The sequence below is a fragment of the Chiloscyllium plagiosum genome, chromosome 11 (assembly GCF_004010195.1).
Source record: "Chiloscyllium plagiosum isolate BGI_BamShark_2017 chromosome 11, ASM401019v2, whole genome shotgun sequence".
NCBI lineage: Eukaryota > Metazoa > Chordata > Chondrichthyes > Orectolobiformes > Hemiscylliidae > Chiloscyllium > Chiloscyllium plagiosum.
In genome coordinates, this window is record NC_057720.1 from 64,451,919 (window position 1) to 64,478,546 (window position 26,628).

At 40.0% G+C, this 26,628-nt stretch overlaps 1 protein-coding gene across 3 annotated transcripts in view; it reads left to right on the top strand.

Moving 5' to 3' along the window:
* Nucleotides 1-1,752: 1,752 nt before the first annotated feature.
* The window catches only part of niban1a (niban apoptosis regulator 1a), a 133,352-nt gene continuing 108,476 nt past the window's right edge, over nucleotides 1,753-26,628 (top strand). For 2 of the 3 annotated variants that reach the window (XM_043699559.1, XM_043699560.1), the window contains exon 1: nucleotides 1,753-1,938. In XM_043699559.1, the coding sequence (XP_043555494.1) occupies nucleotides 1,887-1,938 (52 nt within the window). In that variant the 5' untranslated portion in view covers nucleotides 1,753-1,886. Of the gene's footprint in view, nucleotides 1,939-2,593; nucleotides 2,883-26,628 lie in introns of those variants that run through there. The other variant, XM_043699561.1, reaches the window with a different exon arrangement.

Sequence of the window (26,628 nt, forward strand, 5' to 3'; positions counted from 1 at the left end):
ACTGAGATGTCCTTGATGGAGTTGCTTGTGTCCAGAAATGAGACTGATTCTAAAGTGTAGTCCATGTTGAGTCTGATAGTGGGATGAAACCTGTTGTTATCACTGTGTAGTTGTTTTAGTGAATCCTTGCCATGAGTCCAAAGGAAGAAAATGTCATCAATGCATCTGATGTAAAGCATTGGACAGAGGTCCTTTAGATTAGATTAGATTACATTACAGCGTGGAAACAGGCCCTTCGGCCCAACAAGTCCACACCGACCCGCCGAAGCGCAACCCACCCATACCTCTACATTTACCCCTTACCTAACACTACGGGCAATTTAGCATGTCCAATTCACCTGACCTGCACATCTTTTAGACTGTGGGAGGAAACCGGAGCACCCGGAGGAAACCCACGCAGACACGGGGAGAACGTGCAAACTCCACACAGTCAGTCGCCTGAGGCGGGAATTGAACCCGGGTCTCAGGCGCTGTGAGGCAGCAGTGCTAGCCACCGTGCCGTCCTGTGCAGCAAAGAAGTCTTCTTTGGACTTGTGCATGAAATGTTGGCATATTGGGGTGCAAATTTGGTCCCCATGGCTGTTCCATTTGTCTGGATAAAGGACTAGTGCCAAAGGTGAAGATCCTGAGGATGAAGCTGGCAATCGCAAAAATACCTATTGGACTACAACCCGGTATCATGTGACTTTTGACTTTGTCCATTCCAGTTCAACACTGGCAGCTCCACATCACATCTCATAGAGTCATACAGCATAGAAACCGACCCTTTGGTGCAATTCATCCATGTTGATCACGTTTCCCAAAGTAAACTAAACAACCACCTGATGAAGGAGCAGCACTTAGAAAGCCAGTGCTTCCAATTAAACCTGTTGGACTATAACCTGGTGTTGTGTGATTTTTAATTTTGTACACCCCAGTCCAACACTGGCATCTCCGAATCATAAACTAATCCCATTTGCTTGGCCCATATCCTTCTAAACCTCTTCTATTCATGTACCTGTTCAAATGTCTTTGAAATGTTGTAATTGTACTTACAGTCTACCACTTCCTCTGGCAGTTCATTCCACACACCAAACACCCTCTGTGTGAAATAGTTGCCCCTCAGGTTCATTTTTAATCTTTCTCCTTTCCTTAAAATTATGCCCTGTGGTTTTGAACTCCCCTACCCAAGGGAAAAGACCTTGGCTATTCACCTTATCTGTGCCCCTCATGATTGTTTCAGCTCTTCCCTTCTCAGTTGGAAGGAATGTGTAACAGATTGATGTTAAGAAGGAGGATGTGCTGGGGTTGGCACGGTAGCTCAGTGGTTAGCACTGCAGCCTCACAATGCCAGGGTCCCAGGTTTGATTCCAGCCTTGGGCGACTGTCTGTGTGGAGTTTGCAAATTCTCCCCGTGCCTGCGTGGGTTTCCTCCGGGTGCTCCGGTTTCCTCCCACAGTCCAAAGATGTGCAGGTCAGGTGAATTGGCCATGCTAAATTGCCCATCACGTTCGGTGCATTAGTCAGATGGAAATGGGTCTGGGTGGGTTCCTCTTCAGAATGTCGGTGTGGACTTGTTGGGCCGAAGGGAATCCAGTCTAATCTTCATCCTGAACATTCGCTACCTCCACAAGCTCACTGCACACATGGTATCTCTTTTGGTTTATTGTTCACTTCATCTTGCGAGTGGCCAGTGTAATTGATTTTGAGGGGGAAGGGGCGGGGCGAAGGCGGTAACTCTTTTCAGGAAGTTAATTAAATGAGAGAGAAAACTGCTCCGAGGAGCATTCGCTGCCCCGTGGACTGGCAGTCGGGACGGCAGCAGCCCCTGCGGAAAGTTGCGGTTATAATCAAAGGTGGGAGACAGAGAGAAAACATTCTGCAAGCAGAATTCCCAACCTGACATAATGGGTGGATCTATTTCAAGCTTGGATGAGAGCAGATGTAATTATATCAGAGGTGAGGACGATTTATTTGCAAAAAATGTAAAACTTTTCAATGTTGCAGTGTGACGGGCAAATTGCTGGGAGCAACTCAATCGGATGAACTGTACGGTCGATATTAACTTTTGCCGAGACAGTCGGACAGGATTGAATGGAAATTGAAGTGACATTGCTACTCGATGTGTTGGGGAAAGAAAGTGCAGTGGAAAAAATGTAGCTTATTTCAGAAAAAAAATGACTAGGCGGTATTATGCCCGTCTGGCCTTTTCTTTTAAGATTTGAGTGCATTACGCTAAAAAACCTTGTATTTGACAGGACTGCAAAATAGTGATATTTGGAAAAGCTTAGTGCAGTTGTTAACGGGTTTGAGAAGAGAGAGATCCAACTCCGGGCTTCTGCGGAAATGCATGATTCATGCCGAGCATGACCCACATGATGCTGCCTACAAAAAAACGTTATAACGCAGATGGCTTTTCCAGTTCAAGGACTACTTGTTTCAGACATAGATGGAAAGTTTTGCTTTATTCATATATACAGAAGGATTAATTATTAACGTGTCCTAGTATTTTATTTTTATTTTAATCATTAACATGTTGGGAGAAGGTCCTGAATGTTAACGCAAGTGAGTTTGACAACTAGTTTGGGCTAATAATTTGTAAAGTGTACAAGTGGTGGTGGCTGGAATGCAAGCTGAAATTGTGATTGCACTTAGTGTTTGACATTGTGTGTTGCGTTGGGCACAGTTCAGCTGGTTTAACAGTTATGCTAGGCAGAGCTTTAGAGTTTGAAGTTACCTGGGCACTGGAGCTTTTTCTAAGCTGTCATCTCGGAACACTGGTTCGGGATAAAGGAACAACTCAGCGCTCTGTTGGAATGATGTAGGAAGCTGCGAAACACAAACCAGAGAAAGATTGGGAACGCTGCCTGGGGCTGGCACCTTCTGTGGAGGCAGAAAACAGGGTGAGCGTTTCAGCCGCGAGTTTCTAAAAGAACTGGACGAGCCAATCGGCATTCCCCTGCAGTAAGTGCAGATGCGGCCAACCCCGCTGGGTATGTCCAGCATTCTCTGTTTGCCTTTCATACTTCCCAAGTTTGGTGACATTTCAGTACAGGGCAGGAACCCAGCTTTCTCGCAGTGCTAGTTAGACACCTGCTTCCCCAATAAGGTGGAGGCAAAGCAGCGGGTCTCAAGGGACCTGGTGGACCTATTGTCTCTGGGCTGTTAACCCAGTCACCCACGTAAAGTTCTGGGGACAGGGGTTCGAATCCCCCTATGGCAGATGGTTGAATTCAATAAATTAAAAGCAAAACCTCGAATTAAGAGTCTACTGATTCCCATCTGATGCGCTAATGCCCTATAGGTAGGGAAACGGCCATTCTCACCCGGCTTAGCCGACGTCAGACCCCAGACCCAGAGACTTCTAACTGCCCTCAACTGTAAATAAAACGTATGAAGCCTTTGTCACTATTTTCGTGGTTGTTAACTGTTCACTGATAAGATTGTCAAGACATCAATTTTCAGAACCAGTTCTGAGTTATTTGACTCTTGTTGACTGGTCGTAATGGTAATTGATTTTTTTTTCCCGGTCTGACAGCTAAAATTCATGATTTTGCTCAACTTAATATTGAAACACCAGGAACATTGAGCGGAGTTGGCGTTTGATGCCCCAGTACTTTCATGCTGATGCCTGTAACCACAGTAATCCCCCTCGACATTCAAGCTGCACTGAGTAGCCAGCGTTCCAAACATCTGCTAACAAAAGGGATGCTAATAGCTTTGGAACATATCGGTGGGAAATGCCTTTATGGTTACGGCATGAAAATGTGAAAAGCCCAAGCCCTTGTGGGCGCGTTGTACTGCGTTGACCTGCTGACCAGTGTGGCCTTGGGGATATTTCTATAGTCTCATATTGTTGATAATGCAATGACATAATGCACCCAGAGCTTAGCACGAGCCAAGTGGAAACTTTATACTAATTTATGCAGTTGTCATAACCGTTCTTCAATCTAATCCATCGTACTAATTTCCCTGTGGGTTTTTGCCCTGGATAGTATGCTAGCTCCTTCTTGCAGCTGCACTTTCCCCCAGTACTCACTCGGTGAATGTTGTGTTGCCGTTTGCCAGTTCCAGTTCGCTGTTAACGGTTTTCTGATTAGACAGAGATGTTGAATAAATGGAAACTAGTTTGATTTACTTACACTTTTAACACCCTGTACAAGATAACCAGAAAACAAAAACTGCAATAACTTGTTGGATCGTCATTGAAATACTGAGAATTTCCCTGCCTAGACTTTTGGGAAAAAAAGGAATATGAATTTGTTTCTGCCTTTGATTTTCAAAATGATAGCAAATTTTTGTGGACTGACAGGCACTTTCCTTGGTTTTAGATCTATCTTTTAATGTTCTTTTCACTGCCTGCACTTAGAAAGGTAAAGTCACCATAGTCTTGCCAGACCACTGGGCTAATTTCTCATTAGAGAGAGAAGATTGGTTTAATCTGAGTCACACCATGCCTGAGGTGAGGGGAGAGATTGAGAAGGAGAGTTCTTCATAATAATCTCTACTGCGCTGAAATTCGGAGCAATGGATATTTTGATGCTGCATACGCACCATCATTACTCAGTGAAAATGTTATTTTATATTTAGCTGTTTTGAATCATGTCTGGCAGTGATGTTTATGGTTCAATTGCATTGCTGTTCTCTTCAAATAAACAGAAGTCATCAGAGTTTACATCCCACTAACAAATACTGTAAATTTCCGCTCTCTCCCAAAATAAAATCTCCAGCTTCAAACATGTGAGCACAAACTCACTACACAGTTCTGGTTAACATTCATAAAAATAATTTTCCCATTTTAAAATTTACACCCATGTTTAATGTTTCTATCAGCCACTCCTCTCTTTGAAACACAACCCCTCAAAAAATGTCTGCCAAACCCAAGCTCAGCTTGATTTCAGACAGATGAGAGTTTCCTGATAGATCACCACTCTGGGTCTTCATACTGAAGGAGAAGTTGCAGTAGCTGCATTAGCTCCAGTTCTGGAGACTTGTTTGGGAGCTTGGCAGAGAAGAGCAACCCACCGAGGATGCCCCTTCCGAATGTGAGTATGTAGTACACTACCAGACCCCTCCAAATAACTGAGCCTGCAGTGGCTGCACTTCTTCAAGAATGTCATTGATCGTTTCTCTCAGAGATGGTCTTATGCTGCACTCTGTCTGTGGCAATTATTGAATCATAGTACTCAACGTCTACAGCTCCAGACACTTCCGGGTCCACAGAGGACATCTGTTCATCATTAACCAGGTAACTGTTGGTGTATCAATCCAGCAGGTGACATGTGCCCTATTTCATAGAGTAGCCAGTTTACTTAATCCATTATGTCATCCAGACAGTGAGGCAAAGAGCTCAGTGCTTCTACAGGAGATTTCTATTGCTCAGGATGTCTACAACAGCATTAAAGGCACAAATCAAACAGGTATCAGCACATACAAATAGTAAGAGGTTTAGTTCTCAAGTCAGCCAGATCTTCTTTGATGCAAACTGCACCCTAATCTGACTTGCTGCAGCAGCAGCAGCCAGGGCATTTCAGACACCAGATTCATCAAGATGTCTTCAACAACCGATTGACTGCAATGGCAGCATCACAGCTTCACCTTTTTTTTTTCTGAAACATATTTGAAAACATCAAATCAGTTCTCTTTGAAGCAGAATTTTACCAGAAATCTCACACTTAAATGTCCTGGCTGATGGCATTACCCATAAATAACCAAAAATGAGACAAGCACCCAATATATTTCAGGACAAACAACTCTTGCAGAGTATGTAGATGTTAGAGCGGAAGGAGGGTTCAGGATTTTGCAAGCAGACGGTGCTAGGGAGCCTTAACCCAGAGTGGTTTGTAAAGTCTGTTACTTTAAAACAGTATGGTAATTCAGAGGTCAATGTGGGAGTCAAACTGTGGAGGATGATATGAGAGAGATCTTAAATCAACATTTTACCCTTTTTGTACAAATGGAAGTGAGAATATAAAGTAGTGGGACAGGACACCTGAGAGCTATTTGTAGAAAAGGAAATGGTTCTGAATAATTTTCAGAAATCAAGGTGGCGTGTGTGCAGATAACATGCACTGTAGATTATCACAAGTCAGGAAGTGATACAGATGCTCCAGCCATCGTTTTTAAAATTTCATTAAATATGTAAAAGCTGTTATTGGACTTGAGTAGCCATTATAAACAATTATATTAATGAAGGGAGAGAAGGTTTAGCAATCTAGATGACTACAGACAAGTTAGTTCAAAGCCAGTAGTCAGCAAATCTTAAAAGGTTTATTTTAATATCCCTGTCCAGTGGAAATCAAACAGTTAAACTCATCTGCTAATGACACCATTCAATAATACCAAAAGACTTTATTTCCACCCTTTCCCCAGTGGTGTCAATGAGGCTCGACTGCTACTTTAACCATGGGTCTGTATCGTAATGGTAGTTGTCATCTGGTTCACTAAAACAACTGGTGTATTGTGAGAACTGCCCAAATGTGCCATGGAATTTTGCACAAAGGTAAAGAACATCAATTTAAAACAAACATTTTTTTCAGTGTTCCATCCAACCAAAACTCCAACTCATCAACGCATGAAAATTCATAATTAAATTAAAAGCAAGGTACCAGTATTTCAATTAGAAACACAGGTTTAGAAGGCAAGGGACCATAAAAACCAACAAAGCAAGCTAACATTGGAATATGTTGCCAAATTACCCATATCCAATAAAAAAACATGAAATGTCATCTGCCAAATTCAGTCCCCTGAACTGAATAGTATTTAGTGTCATGAATAATTAGAAATAATTGAATTGAGTGATTTTGAAAATGTGTCTGAACGCATGATCAAAGATGTATTTTTGCTGGTGAATGAGATATTAATGCATTTGATCCTTTAGCTTACTGTATGCACTATGTTGCAAACCTCTAATAAGACCTTAACCATAATAAAAGCAAGTATGTACGATGTTTACAAGCAATCAATTCAGCAGTGAAGGTGAGTGTGTGGTAGAATTGGTTCACTCTCAAGTGTGTCGTACCACTGAAAAGGTTGGGAACCACTTGAGTAAAATCTTTTATTCTGCTCTTAATCTGGAAGGCTGACATGTGATGCCAGATGTGTCAATGCGGTTGATTCTTAGCTGCTGTCTAAGATGGCTTGGCAAGATGTCCATTTCAGGCCACTTATGGATGGGCTACAAATGTTAGTCTTCTCTGCAAATCCCACAACCCATGGAAAAAACAATTAACACAATGAGAAGAGGAATAAAATCTGAAGAGTGTAAAGAAGTAGGTTACCTTTTCACTTATTTTTAACTTCCTTGATCAGGCTAAGAAGACCATGTGTGCTCTTTCAGGATCTACAAAGAATGTTTAATTCACCCCGGTCTGGGCTGCCTCTCTTGCTTCCTGTCATCCAATCATCTTTGCATAATGACACTAAAAGAGCAAAAAGATGAATGACCAATTGTTTTGTTCTTTGTTGCCGTTGGTTGAGGGAGGAATATTGTCATGGCACCATGAGAAGTTCCTGTTTTTGTTTTGAATTGTCTGATGGGATTTGAACAGGGAAGAGGATCTGTTTTAATGTTTCATCATCATAATGGTGCAGAATTTACTCAGTGTTGCAAAAATGTTTTACTTCATTTAGGATAAATAATTCAATCTGGCAAAAAATATCATACCAGCATTTGGGGAATAACATTTGAAATAGAGATTCTTTCGATGGGTAGTTTTCCTAAAACTTTTTCTCACAGGTTTTTGGTCGAAGGAAGGAATTCAATCAGTTGAGGGGTTTTCTGAATTATTGATACTTAAATTTTCAGTCATGTTGACAACAGTATCTCTGCCCATGTGGTGTTTTGTGCAAACACTCAAGAACGAATAGAAATCGGAAATTGATTCAAAGTAAACCTCAATTACGTGCCTGACCTGTCAAGAGGGAAAGTCCATTATACTTTGCTCCATTCTGTCTGCTAACCCACATTATTCATCCTTTTATGATGATTGTTTGTGACTATTATGCTGCAACATGGTGGGAATTGTAGCTGCTTTCTTTAATTGTTTTGAATTGTCTGATGGGATTTGTCTTTAACTTCGACTGATATTTACACTAAAAAGTAAGTTAGACTTCTCTGACATCTGTCTGTATTCTAGAGTTGGTGGGTTTCAGTCGAACTCAATGATACTTTATTCTGTTATGTTTTACCTTTTGGGGAATAGAAACAAGCTATTTTGCAATGAGCCACATCTGTCATACTACTTACATTTCCTGGCTTTTATGCTTTTTGTGCTTAAAATGTCATCAGTTGGATCATAAACAGATTAAATTTTAAAAAAAATCATGGAAGCACAACACATTTTAGTTTAACTTTCTAATATGTTGGGTATGCACTGCAACCTGACAAGAGCAGAAGGCCCATTGTATTTTGTTCTATTCTGTCTGCGAACCTATGTTATCAATCCTGACTGGCTGCATGGGAGACATGAGTTTAGTTAATTATGATTTATATTTAATCCTAAAAAAAGAAGTGTGAAAGAAAATTACAAGAATTATAATTCAGGGTCAAAATTTTCAAGTGTGCCTTTCTGATAATTCTGTAATTTTAAAAATGCAATAGTTAATGCTACTGCAATTTTCAGAGAAAGTCAAAAGCCTTCTCAAAAAAAAGCTTCTGTCAAAATAGGTTACAATGAAATATACATGTATGAAAATGAAGGAATGTAGAGAGCCTGGAGGAGACTTGTCTGGGGTCAGAAGCAAGTTAGTTTCTCTCCTAAAAGGGAGATTTTTTTCTGTTTTCAGAATAGTTAAGAGAATAAGTATCTCAGTAGAGAGGATTAGTTTGTGCAGTATCCAAACCAGAATGTTTGAGAAATCTGAAAGTTATTAAAGGCCAAGAAAGTTTAAGCTTTCGTTTTTCTGAGTATTCATGTTGGAAGATTCCACACTTTATCGGAAAGAAACTGGAGATTCAGTTAAATTAAACAAACTGATTTGATATAGAAAGATACTTTTCGAGATTTGAATTACTGTAAAGTGATGGTGTTGGAAAGGAAGTTTGATTTGCTGTGTACGTTCAGATTTTTCTGTGTTCTATATCAAGGTAGCTTGGTTTGCTTTTTTTCTTGTTTCTGTGTTCTTTAAGAAACTCTGCAACCTTATGTGACTGTTTGAGTTAACGACCACCACATTAACTGAAACAGAAAAGACCTGATCTATCAAGCCAACTTCTATTCTCGAATCTGACGTGCACAGTTGTACCCTCACTGAGATCGTAACAGGAGGATTTATTGTGCACCACCATGTCAGGATTCCGTTTGTATCATTGGTGAAGTGACTAAGACCACTTTCTGAATCCTTGGTTCCTGTTGCCTTTCTGTCAGCTGGAAACATCAATTACATGTATTATACACTAGAAACTGGAAAATCTATGTTTAAGTCTACAATGTCTTCTAGGACTCTTTTTCTGCCATGTTCTATAACACTCTTCTTATAAGAGAACGTTATTTACAATGTATATTCTAGCCACAAAAAACCTTCCAGTGACTTTAAACATTTTAATAAACATATACGTCATTTTTCTAACCTGCCATAATATTTTGTATTGGTAAAATGCTTTAGTAAGATTGAATGCCTGACCTTGGTGTACAGCACAATCTTTGGTTCTCCATTGATGGAAAACTTACAGACTTGGCTGTTAAATGGCAATGAACTCTAGCATAGATTAATGTGAGATCATGTGCTTTGGCAGGAAAAGCAGACCACCTACATTTTAGAAAATAAGAAACCGAATTTGGCAGAAGAGCATAGGCACCAAGTGATATGGTTAATCCATTAGAAGCAGCATTGAAAGTCAGCAAAGCACTTAAATCTCAACACTTTATATTCCTATATAAAAATGAAAACAGTGAAGCTATGTTAAATCTATATAGGATCCAGATCAAGCCATGCTGTAAAGTACTGTGCACAGTTTATTCCTTTACATTATAGAAAGAACTGAATAGCAGTGAATAAAATGCAGAAAAGATTTGCAAGAACAGCACCAGAACTGAGACTACAACTATCAAGAAAGATTAAACTGTCTGTTGTCTTTAGAAAATGCAAAACTTAGAATTGGGCTTCCTAACATGAGAGTTATCCCAGTGCCAGCTGTAATTTTGGGGTTATGAACTGTGCAATACTGGCCCCCCATGGAGCTCTGACCAATTTATAACAACTGTGCTCCTTCACATATAACTCCCCACTATGACAGTATATTTTTGAAACTCCCCACCATTCTCACAGGTCTGAGTTGCAACAATTTACAAGCCTCAAAATGGGGTGACAGTATGAAAAGAGCTGTGAAGACCTGAGTTGAAAGCTACCTCATGGAGATCTTCAGGATTATGAATGAGTTGGATGGGGTAATCGAAGAGAGAATGTTTCCACTTGTAAAGAATCTTGTGGAATAACCAAGAGTTAACTACAAGCTAGTTACTCATAAATCTGATATGAAGTGAAGGAGAGATTTTTTTTGTGCTTAGAATGTGGAACTGATCGAGCACAGGAGTGTTTGAGACAAACAGCTTTCACTAGATGAGTACGTGAAATAAAAAGCAATTGAAATATTTATTGAACATTGAGATGAGATGGATGGAATGGGGAAGAATCTCAGTACAGACTGGTTGGACTCAATAAGCTGTATCTGTGCAGAGTTTGTCTAATTCTTTCAACCAAACAGAATTTGGCAGTGGTAGCAAAATTGTCTGTTAAAGTCAAACTTTCCCAAGTGCCATTATGCATAGTTACAGATTATTTTTTTGTCAAGAACTGTTACATCAACTCTTTTTTTTTAATATGGAAAGTAAGACTTGTATTTATGTCCCTTTCCCAATCTCCGGGATGGTGCGAAGGATTTTACAACAAATGAGTTCTTCTTTTATTGAAGTGTAGTTATTGTTATCATGTATAACTGAATGTCATAGGCTAATAAACACAGTACAATGTGGTTTTTTTTGTGAATATGAGGAGAAAGTGAGGACTGCAGATGCTGGAGATCAGAGCTGAAAATGTGTTGCTGGAACAGCGCAGCAGGTCAGGCAGCAGCCAGGGAACAGGAGAATCGACGTTTCGGGCATAAGCCCTCCTGAAGAAGGGCTTATGCCCGAAACATCGATTCTCCTGTTCCCTGGATGCTGCCTGACCTGCTGCGCTGTTCCAGCAACACATTTTCAGCTTTTTTTGTGAATAATCATGTATGAAAACTGTGTAACAATATTGGCACTCTCCCAACTCTCATTTCCTATTCCTAATATAAAGATGGCTTCTGGAAGTGGGTATATATCTCCTTTAAACTGAAACCTGCATTAATGCATGTGGTTATGAGTAGGACATGACACATTATTAAGTCAACCCTCTACCAGAATCTAAATACTGTTAAGCATGAGAGCAATCCCTTGTCCCTCCAATCCACTCTGAATTGCAGTAATAATCATAAATTGTAACAGTAAAAACAAACTAAAAATCATTTTTGGCTGTAATTAAGTAAAACAGACAGTACAATTTTGGACTTTTGTAATAAACTATTTTTAAAAAAAATCCCTAGACCATCAGCTGTTCCTTTCAATAACTTTTGAACTCAAGTTGTTTGCCTGGTAAAGTCGCTGACAAGTCACTTTCTGCCCACCTCTTCTGGACTAAGCAGTGTGAATGAGGGAACAGAAGTGTCTGTGGAGTTCCAAAGGACAACTTCCTCTGAAGATCAAACAATAGTCAAGCAAATAAATTATTTAACGCAATGAATGAGAAGTATTTTTCTGGCCATCTGGTGGTTTTAGTTATCATTAAGATGACACTACTGGATAAATCATCCTGAGTATTTGAGTGAAGATGACTCAAACTTATACCTAAAAATGCCCATTATCATTCAACCAATCAATCAATTAAATTCCTTTGAACAGAGTAACAGTATCCAGAACAATTTATAATCTGCCTATTCTCCAGTAGAAAGATTGCCTCCCACACAAATTGTGAACATGTTCTGAATGGTATTTGACTACTCCAGATATCAACTTAAAATGACCTTTTAAAGTCTTTTGTGTTGAACTTTTTAATTCTAACTAAAGTATCTAATGAGCATTACTCAGGTTCCAGCATTTGTTATGAATCTAATTTCTTGGATAACAGATATTAGGCTTCTAAAATATTATTTAAAACCTTGCATGACACTCACCACTAAACCAGAAGGTTGGATCAAGATCCAGAACTTTGAGCACATGATCTGAGTTCACACTCCTATATTGTGCCATGGGAGTTACATTGTTGGAGGCACCATCTTTTAAATGAGAAATTAAGGCCTTTCTCTTTCCTCTTGGTAACAATCTCATGGCACAATTCAAAGGAGAGCTAATGAAGTTCTGTATGCAGTTCTGGTCGCCCTCTTATGGATAGAACATAAAACATTACAGCGCAGTACAGACCCTTCTGCCCTTGATGTTGATTTCGCAGGTCGGTGCAATCAGAAGCCCATAACCTACCCTATTCCATTTTCATCCATAGTTTATCCAATGAGCATCAAATGCCCTTAAAGTTGGCGAGTCCACTACTGTTGCAGGCAGGGCATTCCACGTCCCTACTACTGAGTAAAGAAACTACCCCTGATGTCTGTCCTATATCTATCACCCTGATATTATTAATCTGGAGAGGGTTCAGAAAAAAATTCCTGGATATTGCTGGGAATGGAGTGTTTGAGATATAAAAACAGATATGAAAGACTGGGACTTTTTTCAAGGAAGTTGAGGGGTGACTTTATTGAGGTTTATAAAATTAATGAGGGGCAAAGATAAGTTGAATGACAAGAGTCTTTTCCCTAAAGTTCAAAGCTAGGGAGCATATTTTTAAGGTGAGAGGAGAAAGATTTTAAAAGGGCATGAGAAGCAACTTTTTTACAGTGTGCTATGTGTTTGTAATGAACTACCCCACAATGTGTAAAAGGCATTTAGATAAGTTTGTGAAGAGGAAAAGTTTGGAGAGATATGGGCCAAGTGCAGGCAGGTGGGAATACTTTACTTTGGGAACATGGATTGTTTGGACCAAAGAGTCTGTTTTCATGTTGCATTACCGTATTACTCTGTGACTCTGTGATTTCAGCTGTTTTCCTGGTCACAGATACCTTCAACCAATACCTGAAACAGATTATCTGATTAATTTCAATGTTATTTGTGGGATCATGCTATGTGGACACTTAGTGCCATGTTTTCTATTATTCAGGAGCTACATTAACTAGTATCTTAGTTGTGAAATATTTAGGGACACACTTCCTCCTCTGTAATGTGGACATTTTGCAAGATGTCACCATCTATTTCCCTACAGTCTATATCTTCCATATCCTTTTCCACAGTAAATACTGATGCAATATACTCATCCATCCCGGGATGGTCGGGACCTCCACAGTTTGTTCTTCTGGTTTCTTAGTCTTTTTCCAAAACATTGTTCTGTATCAAAATCTCTCCTCAATTGCGATTGTCCCTGCTCGACTACGCCAAATGTTTTAAAAAATTCTCAAGGTCAGGTTCGTAGGAGAGTAGTCTGACACAGAACAAACAGCCAAGAGGCGAGTCTGCTAGAATATGGGCATTTTATTCCCCGCAGCGTCGCCACAACCAGGTCTCATCTTCCAACGGGTCTGGCTTATACTCACTCTACATGTTACCGGAACTGGGAGCCGTCAGTTCTCGTAGAGCGGTTGCCAACAACCCACGCTCGGCGGTTAAACGTAACCCCGGAGCAGACTCCCCGAACTGGAGACTTTTCCAGCTGATATACTCTTTTCCAGATGTAAACATTCATGTGAACAGCAGAGCAAGGCTAAAAAACACATTCCATTCTGGTTACATACAGATAAGAAGATTCACACGGGGAGGTGTGTAATAAGATTCACACGGGACTAAGCAACACCTCCATTCCGGTTAGATTCACACATGTATTGGGACATAATTTTTAACCGTTTCACCACATTCCACTGCTTGGAATTTTACACCACACCTGTCTATACTTGACATATGCTTCCTTCTTTTTCTTAACCAAACCCTCAATTTCTTTAGTCATCCAGCATTTCCTTTCACCCTGACATGAATATACTTTTTCTGGACTCTCGTTATCTCATTTCTGAAGGCCTCCCACTTTCCAGCCGTCCCTTTACCTGCGAACATCTGCCTCCAATCAGCTTTCGAACATTCTTGCCTACTACCGTCAAAATTGGCCTTTCTTCAATTTAAGATCTCTTCTATCCTTTTCCATCACTATTTTAAAACAAATAGAATTATGGTCGCTGGCCCCAAAGTGCTCCCCCACTGACACCTCAGTCACCTGCCCTGCCTTATTTCCCAAGAGTAGGTCAAGTTTTGCACCTTCTCTGGTAGGTACATCCACATACTGAATCAGAATTTTCTTGTACACACTTACCAAATTCCTCTCCATCTAAACCCTTAACTCTATGGCAGTCCCAGTCTATGTTTAGAAAATTAAAATCGCCTACCATAACCACCCTATTTTTCTTACAGATAGCTAAGATCTCCTTACAAGTTTGAGTAAGTGCTGGATGTCTTGAAATGCATAAAAGTGGATAAATCCCCAGGATAGATGGTGACTTCTTGCAAAATGTCCAGATTACAGAGGAGGAAGTGCTGTATGTCTTGAAATGGTTAAAAGTGGATAAATTCCTAGGACCTGATCAGGTGTACCCTAGAGCTCTATGGGAAGCTAGAGAAGTGATTGCTTGGCCTCTTGCTGAGATATTTGTATCATCGATAGTCACAGGTGAGATGCCGGAAGACTGGAGGTTGGCAAATATGGTGCCACTGTTTAAAAATGGCAGTAAAGACAAGCCAGGGAACTATAGATCGGTAAGCCTGACCTTGGTGGTGGGCAAGTTGTTGGAGGGAATCCTGAGGGACAGGATGTACATGTATTTGGAAAGGCAAGGATTGATTAGGGATAGTCAACATGATTTTGTGTGTGGGAAATCATGTCTCTCAAACTTGATTGAGGTTTTTGAGGAAGTAACAAAGAGGATTGATGAGGGCAGAGTGGTAGATGTGATCTATATGGACTTTAGTAAGGCACTCAAGGTTCCCCATGGGAGACTGATTAGCAAGGTTAGATCTCATGGAATACAGGGAGAACTAGCCATTTGGATACAGAACTGGCTCAAAGGTAGAAGAGAGGGTGGTGGAGGGCTGTTTTTCAGACGAGGCCTGTGACTAGTGGATGCCACAAGGATCGGTGCTGGGTCCTCTACTTTTTGTCATTTACATAAATGATTGGATGCGAGCATAAGAGTTACAGTTAGTAAGTTTGCAGGTGACACCAAAATTGGAAGTGCAGTGGGCAGCAAAGAAGGTTACCTCAGATTACAAGAGGATCTTGACCAGATGGGCCAATGGGCTGAGGAGTGGCAGATGGAGTTTAATTCAGATAAATGCGAGGTGCTGCATTTTGGGAAAGCAAACCTTAGCAGGACTTATACACTTAATGGTAAGGTCCTCAGGGGTGTTGCTGAACAGAGACCTTGGAGTGCAGGTTCCTAGCTCCTTGAAAGTGGAGACGCAGGTAGATAGGATAGTGAAGAAGGCGTTTGGTATGCTTTCCTTTATTGGTCAGAGTATTGAGTACAGGAGTTGGGAGGTCATGTTGCAGCTGTACAGGACATTGGTTAAGCCACTGTTGGAATATGGCGTGCAATTCAGGTCTCCTTCCTATTGGAAAGATGTTGTGAAAGTTGAAAAGGTTCAGAAAAGATTTACAAGGATGTTGCCAGGGTTGGAGGATCTGAGCTACTGGGAGAGGCTGAACAGGTTAGGGCTGTTTTCCCTGGAGCGTCGGAGGCTGAGGGGTGACCTTATAGAGGTTTACAAAATTTCACGCAGAGGGTGGTACGTGTATGGAATGAGCTGCCAGAGGATGTCGTGGAGGCTGGTACAATTGCAACATTTTTTTAAAATGCATTTGGATGGGTATATGAATAGGAAAGGTTTGGAAGAGTATGGGCCAAGTGCTGGCAGGTGGGACTAGATTGGGTTGGGATATCTGGTCGGCATGGACGGGTTGGACCGAAGGGTCTGTTTGTATGCTGTACATCTCTATGACTCTATCCTGAAATTATGAAAAGCAAAAGGTGTGACTTTTTAAAATAAAAAGACTAATATGAAAGTAGCTACCAACTTAGTCATATTTTAAGTTATTTAAAAGTAAGGTGATCTGTCCATATCAATAAATGTAATATTTCTATCTTAAAGCAAGAGGCAGCTCTGTTTCTTGCACATACTACTTGTCACCAGTTCAAAAGTACTTTTAGTTAGTAATAACTATAGCTGCTCACTTCCAAGGGTTTAAATTGGAGTCAAACACTTTTAGAACTAAGACCACTACTGTACATAGTATTTAAAGTATGAAAACAGACCATACAGCTCAATATGCCAGTGTTTATGCTCCATATGAATCTCCTGTCAGTTTGTTTTGTCTAGTTCTGGCATTTTTCTATGTCTTTCTTTCTTCTTCATGTACATAATTAGCATTACCCTTAATGCATCAATGCTATTCACCTCACTTACTCTGAGCTGTCAGGTTCCACATCACCACTGTTAGAGTCAAGAACGTTCTTTTAAATTCCTTATTTGATTTGTCTCATTTTATAATAGCTGGAAATGTGTTGCTGGAAAAGCGCAGCAGGTCAGGCAGCATCCAGGGTCACGGAAATTGACGTTTCGGGCATAAGCCCTTCTTGCTGAAGAAGGGCTTATGCCCGAAACGTCGATTCTCCTGTTCCCTGGATGCTGCCTGACCTGCTGCGCTTTTCCAGCAACACATTTCCAGCTCTGATCTCCAGCATCTGCAGACCTCACTTTCTCCTCATTTTATAATACCTTGTTATGGATTTCTACAATAGGAATCATTTTTCTTTGACATCTACCCAGTGAAACATTTTAAGTTCTTAAAGATCATCTCCTAGCCTTGACTTTTGTAGAAAACATAAAGCCCCAGGTTGTCCAATATTTCCCAATCCTTAAAGGTTTGCCCCAATAAATGTTTATGGTAAAAGATGATTTATAAAAGCCTAATCCAAGGTTTGCCCAGGCATCTCCTCGTCAGTGCATTAAATATGTAACATCTCTCGGAAATGAAATTGTCCCTGCTCCTTAAAGCTATATGGGGCAGACAGCTCTCAAGGGATGGATCAGCTATTTAACCATCTTAATGAGGATGAGTGCTTGAAATTTTACAAGTCTTTTACATTTAGTGATTGTGACCAGGATTTTCCCAGGGCTCAGGACAACCAGCAAACTGTAGGAAGTCAAGAACGGCTGGATCTATCAGAAGTGCTCTTTGGGAATAGCGAATGGACCACCAGCAGCAGGAATGCCCCCAATCACTTTTTTTTCCCCAGGCTAGCACGATAACCATTCCATGAATGGCCTCCCTCAGTGTAATCTGCAATCTGATGATCTGAAGCACCATTGAGCCAGCAATCTGAAGATACATTTCTCAAGGCATAGACCCTTGACCCTACATGCCCTCCCCTTATTCCCTGACTGACAATTCTCTTCCTTTAGGGGAATTCTAACAAATTCATGGCCTTACACATCACTGTTTATTGTGTGTATATATAGTGATCTTGATGAGGACACTATACCCCCCAACCCCGGACGATGTTTGAATCTATGTGGAGCTGATGGGATAGAAATGTAATCTCTGGCAGCTGTAATTATCCCAAATAAAATTTATTCAAAGAATTCTGCTTTAAGGTAGTAATTGTTAATATTCAACCATGTTCTATTCATTCACAATCTTTCTAGGGATGAAAATTAAACGCTGGGCCAGCCAGTGACACCCATGTCCCATGTATAAATTAGGAAACAAAAACCACAGGATATTGAGTCTTTGACAATGGAACAGTATTACAGCAGATAGGTCACTAAGGCCAACAGAACTGCAAATGCAGTCGTCTTCACCAAACTTTATTGGCACCCTCATCATCAGCTTTCTTGACCATCTATAACTGTTAGCACCTCTTGTCCAATGGCCAGTGTTTGATCAGTAGAAACTTCCTTCAACTAAATATTGGGAAGACTTTAACTTCAGTACCTGCTTCAAATCTGGTTCCTTCACTCTCCATGGCACCAATCTGAGGCTGATCCAGACAGGTTACAGCCTTGGTGCCATATTTCTGACCACATGCCTGTGCCATCACTGAGACCGTCTATTTCTGTGTCCCTAATATTACCCAATACAGACCCTACTTCAGCTGATTTACGACTGCAATCTTCATCTGTTGCATTACTGTTTTTGAACATAACCATGCTAGCATGTTTTATTTTCTGACCTATGTAAACTTGAAAGCATCCGCTCACATATTAGCTCATGTCAACTTTCATTCATACAATGTCCCTGTGCTCACTGACTTATATTGATTTCAGATTTTAAAATTCTAATGCTTATTTTCAACTCTATCAGTGGCCTCACCTTTCCCCTCCTCTGTAACCTCCTTCAGCCCACAATCCTTTGAGAATTCTGTGGTCCTCCAATCCTGGCCTCTTGAACTTTAATTGTTCCAGTGCTGGCGGCTATGGCTTTCAGCTAACCCTAAAGTCCAGTATTTCCCCCGATATCTCTCTTCCTGTCCTCCTCTGCTTCTCCATTAGGACAGTCCTCAAAGCATCCCTCTTTGACAAGGCTTTTTGTCATTTGGCCAGTGCCTCTTTTTTGTGATTCTGTCTCAAACCTTGTTTGATAATGCTCCTGTGAAGATCCTTGGGATATTTTGCTGCAAAAACACTATATAAATACAGGCAGCTGCTGCTGTTGTTGTTGTTCCCATATCTCTCAGAACCTACTTACCTTCCTTTTGAAGACTTTAGTGCTATTTGCCTCACTGTCTGAGAGAGTCAGATTATTCAGCGAGAAAATCGCTTGTTTTAAAAAAAAATTAGTTAGTCACTTCTTATCTTGGATCCTAATTTTGATACAATTGTGCCAGGGGTGGGGTTCATCTTATAAATACCCGTAAATGGAGATTCCACTGTCAGCAGATAATATCCACAGCAAACAGGGTTCTTTGATTGCTCTGGAGGAATCTTTGATATGGCAAAAAAAAGTTATAGTTTATGAAACATTTGCTTGTCCAATCCTGGAGTTTGAATGTAGTGTGTGGAATTACATATACAAATAAAATTGAAGTGATCTAAAGTCCTGCTGCACAATTCAGCAGTGTCATATCCGTGATCAGAGACTTTAAAGCATTAATTCATGGAAGATGGGCATCATCGGCAAGGCATGCATTTATTGCCCATCCTTAATTGCCTAGTGGGCATTTAAGAGTCAGTCACATTGCTGTGGGTCTGGAGGCACATGTAGGCCAGACCAGATAAGGACAGTAGATTTCCTTCTTCAAAAGGACAATCTTGGGTTTTCACAAGAAGTGGCTGTGGTTACATGGTTCCCATTTGACTAGCATTTTATTTCAAACTTTGATTGAATTCAAATTTCTTCATCTGCCATGGTGGGACATGTTCAGACCATTAAGCTAGGTTTTTGGATTACTTGTCCATTGACATTAGCACAATACCACACTTCCCTATGAAGAGGGAATCACTCAAACAAAGAAGGGAGAAAAAGAAACTGAACATATTCTGTAAAATGTTTAAAAGTTTTCACTATCAGGATTACCATCTCAGCAAGTCATGCCTGGGTTAACTAGTGCTACCCATAAAAATGTGGTAAGCAAACAGATTGGTCTGTGATGCTGACACAAATAGAACAGAAGCAGAAGCTTTGTTTCAGTGGGGAAGCCCTCACTGACCAGCCTCTGGTAGAAGTAGCATTTGAATCCCAATGATGTGGAGAAGTTTAATCAGCAGATTTAGAGAAAAATCCTGCAGGCTTCAGGTGAGTGCCTTTGTGGCTTGCAAATTTAGACCCTGCATCTGACTAACTTGTGTCTCAGTTTGTATCCTTTTTATGTTCTCACAACATTCCCCTGTTGCTCTATTATTGGCAGCGTTAACTCTTTCATGAACTGGATTTGTGCCTCCACTACTATACCAGACAAAGAATTTTTATATAAATGCATTCATTATTCCTTCACTATAATTACATATAGCAATTTCATCCTTCACCTTCAATTTTGCTCTTTGCTAATACAAATTCATTCAGTTCTCGCTTTTAGCAGAGTACCAAATTCTGAATTTTGACCATTCATATTTGTTCTTGTGAGGCAGTTTTAAAGTGAACCCATTTGACATAAATCAGGGCAAGGACAGGAGTTGAGTGAGTGATTGCAGTGATGTTAGTTAATGGTTCATGGTGTACTTTCCTGTGACTCAAAGCTGTAGATGAGTCGCAGGACTCATCAGTGCAGGACTGATTCAGTGCATGAAATTTGAAAACAAAGCAATTTTATTTAACTCCTTCCCATTTTTTGTACATTATCATAATTGGATAACCTCTGCTGATTTTTGTTTTAGATACTGCTTTGAAAATTCCTACGGTAAGAATAAACAATTGAATTAATGGGACTCATCTGGCTCAAAATTGTGTATACCACAGTAATGAGTCATACAGATTGGATACAATGTTAGTCCCCGTGAATCAAATGGCAACAGTATTTAATATCGAAGATCAGCAGCTATATGAATGCAAATGTATCATCTCATTTCATATGTTTGTTTGAGACTGCAATTTGGAAAATATTTTTTCTATTCAGTTTCAATATAACTGTGCTTCACTACTGTGGTATCTGTTCTTGAGACCAAAGCAGCCTTTTGAATGTTTATTGTGTTTTGATGGTAATTTTCAGCATGATGTCTGAACACTGTCAGCAACACAGTTGGAAAAATTAAAGCGAAGTGAATATGTGAACTGCATAGAATAAGATAGACTGGTTGATGAGAGTAAAAAGATCTTTTTCCCTGTTGTCACGGTTCCTTGGTGGGAGCGAGGAAAGAGTGGACATTATGGGAGAGGTGGGTGTCAGTGGAATGAAAGTGAGGGAGGGAACAGAAGTTGAGTAATTTAATGATAACAAGATTCAGGGTTGTTCCATGTGCTGACTTTAATGGTTTTTGTCTCTTAAACTGAAGCTTGCTGCATCACCCTCTGTAGCAAATTAGTGTATAAGATATAAATACATTTTTCCAAACGTCCCCCTTTTCATTAAAAAAAACTTTGCTATCACGCTGCTAATCCAGTCCATAGGAGTTCCTTGATTACTCCTTAACTTTGCAGCTCCTCTATCTTGAGGACTGTTGGAACTCTCCTCAGCAGATTCTCACTGTGAGCTACTTGGAGATAATATGCATCAGAAATATATTAGACACCTGCGGAAATACCTTTGTAATTTTTCAAGAGTTTTCAGCCATTGTGAATTGCTGGTGCTCTGCAAAGCAAGTCTCTTCTGGGAGGTTGAGCTTTAGACTTTTTTTGGTTGAGATTACTGGATATTGCTTGTTGGCACTCTCTGGACTTGCAGATTTCCTTTCTTCCCATTGCTTTATACTCTCAGCGTAGTTTATCCTCCTGGAGTAAGCATTATTCCATCATATAGCCTCAACTTCACATTAACCTTTCTTCACCTTTTTGGTGAAGCCACTTCACACACATCTGAGAAGCTCATGACATTGAGTGTAGCACGGCATCAATTTGACACTTCACATTGACATAATGCTCATGACCTGCAGTCATTGGTCTGACAATTCAAAACTATTTATCCCCTTCACATTGGATGTACCAATCTATTCTATGGTGTAGAGTGTTGTGTCAGAAACATCATTTCACATCTCTTCAGCAGCCGTTTTTATAGCCTTGCATCTTTCCAGCAACATACTTGCACACAGTGATTCAGCTTCTCACAGTGAGACCACTCCTTTCCCCACGCTGGGCATATTGTTATTTCCTTTCGCATGGTATCCACTGCAATACTTACATCCTGTGCTCTGGTCTTGATCTTTCTGCTGGCCCTTTCACAAATAATTTATCCTTTTCCCATTCTTAAGTTTGGCATAAGGAAATATCTCATCAGTTCTCCCACTATTCTCGAGCCGATGATTGACACCCTAAATGGTTCTTACCCTCTTTGCTGTGCATTGAGATCAGATGACCTCATTTAAAGGGTGAGGCATTCAGCATGGTGGACTGGAAATATTTATTCCCCATTAAATAAAAAATATCTTGTTTATGTATTGTTTGCAGGATTGTACAGTGTACAAATTAACTGACACCATTCTCCTTATTACATTTTCTCCAAAACTACTGTAAAAACTAGAAAAATCTTTATGACATCCTAAGGATCTAAAAGCTGCCACGTAATTGCAAGTTCTTTCTTTGAGGGGAAAGATGTAGTCGCAACATTGGAAGTGAAGGAGTAAGTGAAGGTGCTGGGGCCCTTGATAGGAATAAGAGATGAGGGGAAGTAATTCACTAATGCTTATACAACTATGAAAAAACCTAGAGGGGTATTAAACATGTTTATTACTTTTAGTAGGGAACAGTAACACCTGATATTCAATTGTTTGACCAAAGGTAAGGCTGTTACAAGTCTTTTAATTCCACCACTCTTTTTCATTTCAACTGAAAATTTGAAATTGTACACATTTGATCCCATGTGGAGGACATCAGGATGTTTTCTTACATTTAAAGGTACTATATAAATGCGAGATGTTGATGTTTTCCATTATTATTTAGCTTTCCATCATTGAGGTGATTGTAGCTATTTGTTCAGAATCAATTTTTGTTCTCTCTCTCTGCCTGCCCTCTATTCATTTATCTGTGTACACAATAAAGGCCACTGGATCAGTTTTTAAACAAATTGAATTTTTTTTCTTTACTGAAGCATAAGTTGGAATATTTAATTCAACATAAGTTCACACTGAAAGCAAAATTGAGAGGGAAAGATGGATTCAAAAAGGCAGAAATAGAAACGCAAAAACATCATTAATATCCAATGATTAAAATACAATAAAAAAACAACACAGCGCAGGAACAGGCCCTTCGGCCCTCCATTAGTGGTGCTGGAAGAGCACAGCAGTTCAGGCAGCATCCAAGGAGCTTTGAAATCGACGTTTCGGGCAAAAGCCCTTGATTATTCCTGATGAAGGGCTTTTTCCCGAAACGTTGATTTCGAAGCTCCTTGGATGCTGCCTGAACTGTTGTGCTCTTCCAGCACCACTAATCCAGAATCTGGTTTCCAGCATCTGCAGTCATTGTTTTTACCTTCGGCCCTCCATGCCTGCACTTGTGGAATGAGATTCTATACTTATGAAAATTAATTTTAAGGGACAAGAGATATTGTTTGACAGTAATTATGATTTATTATTTCACTAAAATTAGTTTACACTTGAATGCCCAATCCTGACTTCCAGTATGGTTACTATGCATCTAGTGGTTAAGTACACACCTTTCACATGTTTCAATGCTGTGATTCTTGCTGGGGTACCATTGGATTGAGGTTTTGAAGTGACAGAACAATTAGGGCAGCCACTTCCTCATTTTTGCACTTAAGTGCATGAATGTTGTCATCAGCTCCTCTGGGCAAGGTTTCCCAATTTGTTCTGTTTCCATATGGGATGACCCAAACAGTTAAGCTTTCTGTTAAGGAGAAATGAACTGGCTCCTACTTTGTTTTCCACCTACCAACTCAATTGGTTGAAACCCGGTTAATCTAAAGAAGATCTTTCCCTGTCAATACCTTTCTCCCAGGCCGAAATGAACAAACCTTTTAAAAGAAGTCAATTTAATCAGCACTTATTAAATGAAGAGTGAGTTTAATTAATTACTACATGAGGAAAAAATACCAACCCAACACAAATGCACATAGATTTCAAATGAGAGGTTTCCAAAAGATAAACATTTCAAAAAAATTCAGATATATGGCTAAGTCTCTGAGTTGCTCACAAAGCAGAGTTAAATGTTGCAGTTGAGGCTACCAGTAACTTTGGTGTTGGAGGTGAACAATTGGTTTCACGGTCCTTAGTTCAGCAAATTTAGTTGAGATTTTGCAATTTCACTGTCTTTCAACTGTGAGTTCTGGCAATCAGCATGAGGGAGATTCCTTTGTCCTTTTAATTGATTTGCATGACTCCAAGTAAGAGTGGTGTCTACCTGCAACAGAGGCAGCGACTGGATGGTTATTGGACTATGATCTTCAACATACAAACACTTGAGCATTGATTGTTATATAAGAATGTTCAATCCACTGCTTGATTCAGATACAGCTGAAGCTTTTTCTTAAAACCCCTGCCCTTATTTATTCTTCCAAAGGACTAATACAAAATATGGGTGCAGCTTTGGACATTATTTGCAGGATTGGCTTACTGTTAAGTTGGGGCTATTGTCAGTCCCTCCTACATTTTTAGATACAAGACCTCACAATCCACTCTGTTTTGAAGTTTCCTTAACACCATTAGGTGTTACATCTTAGTGGTCTCTGTCTCTCGATCCACTCAGTTTGCATCATTGACTCTATGATTTCTCCTTTTAAAAAGTACCCTTTGGAATTAAAAACCCAGGAAGTTGCTGCCTGGGTTACTCCACAGAAACAATGAATGCTGATGGTTTCACTGTTATTCTTATGACAAAATATGGTTTGTTTTGGCAACAAAGTAACATAAGATTCCACGAGTCAAATGTTGTGTTGTGCTTCAGGCCAGCTTGTGATTTTAAGCCTTCAAATAAACAAACAACTCTGCTCTGAAAAATCTTCTTCAGTGGGCTGCTCATGAACTTGGGGTTCAGCCAGCAAATAAATAAACCTAACCTGCAAAATTAACATTCTGGTTCAGAGGTAGAATCATTTTAAATGCCAATAAATAAACATGAACCAAGTCTCAAAGGGCTTCTTTGTATGAGCAGCTGTTCAATAACCAGATCATTAATTTATTAAATATAAATATGCCTTCAATAAATGCGAGCAACTGAACTTCATAAACAACTTATTATTCACAAATTGATCAACAAAATTAATGTGTTTCAATTAGTACAATGACACTTGAGTAAAGGCACATTATCGGCAAACTAATAAATACAAATTCTAACTAAATTTCATAAGTAGTGGATGTCGCTGCCAGTATTTATTCTGCATTCAGAAGTGTCCTTGAGCATCCTCTATAGCTTCAAGCACACCATTCTTAACCATCAGCTGTTTGCATGATATAGCAGCAACTTTTCACATAGAAAGAAACATCAAAACGCTTCATGAAGTTAGAATCCTAAATAAAACTTGGCTTTTACCCACTCTTAATGCAGTAAAAAACACTTTAAATTAGCTGTTTATCTGTATATATCTGTGTGCACATACACCTGTGTTCCCTTATCAAACCCTTGCCCCTTGTTAATTCCTTCTTTAAATGTTCTTTATCAGAATTACCATCCTGTGCTGATTGAGGATTTGCACCTGACAACATTAATTTACCTGTTTTCTCCAGTTATGCTGGTTGTCTGATGTGCCGAGTGCATCTAATATTTGCTGTTTGTATAACTTGTCATAATGGGTCAACCATTGTATCAGATTTCACCAATACAACAAGCACAAAACAATTAATTAAAGCTCCCACAAAGTCACTGACCAATCGCACCAAATGTTAGCACAGGGATTTCAGAATGCAGTTAACCAGTGTCCATTCAATGTTACACAGGTGGTGTGCCAACTTCTTGCTGCCGCCTTATTCAAATGATGCAATGTGCAGCCAGCACAAACCAAACTGTTTGTTTACTGCATCAATAGTAGGGATTCACTGAATGCAATTTGCTAATAGCAGTCAACACTAACCTGTAGTGCTTAAAGCCAGCATTAAAGTGGAAGTGAGTTGTGGCTGGAGCAGGTGCAGCCTGTCATGCAGGAAGTGAATCTGACCTGAAGAATCATGACAAACAGCAAGGTGCAGAGTTTCCAAATGCTTCCACCAGAGATCTTAGTGGAGGTGGCAAAAAGTTGGAGAGACGCCCAGTGTTCAAAAGCGGCCAAGCTGCTCTCCAGACACTTAGAAGGAATTGCAGGCAGAACACTGCAGGTCAAACCCAAGGGCCTACGTGCGCAATGCAAGTACACTGTCCTCATATGAGATACCAAGGTCAGTGACAATATCTTCAATTTGTCTCCTGCCAGTTGTAGTTTCCCTCAACAAGTGCTCAGTTTACCACAGCTACCAACAATTTCTATTAATTGGAATTCATACTTAACATTCATGTGCTTCACCTAACCTTCACACACTTTAATGTTATTACAAGCTTCACATCCACAGCTTGCATACACTACCAACTATTTTATTTCACAGGCACATCAGCCAAATTTGACGGACATGCTGCCCTCTGTCTTACACGGCAAACTACTCCACAAGAGACTGAGGACATAACTGGAAGTGGCAGGTGTTGCTTATGTCCTAATTATCATGGCAGAAACAATGAGCATAATGGGAATGTTTGTACATTTTTGGCTAGGTTGTTGCTGAGGATCTGGAAGATGCTGAAGGTTATGGCATAAATAGGTGTAATCCTCCTGCTCAAGTCCCCTGCCCCCCCCCCATTCTCCTCTGATTAGAAGTTGCTAGTAGAGTAAGAGTGTGCACTCATCATTTGCATTCCTGGACCACAGCCATACCCTTGTATATTTCGTCTTTCAGATAGCCGAGGGATGCTGAC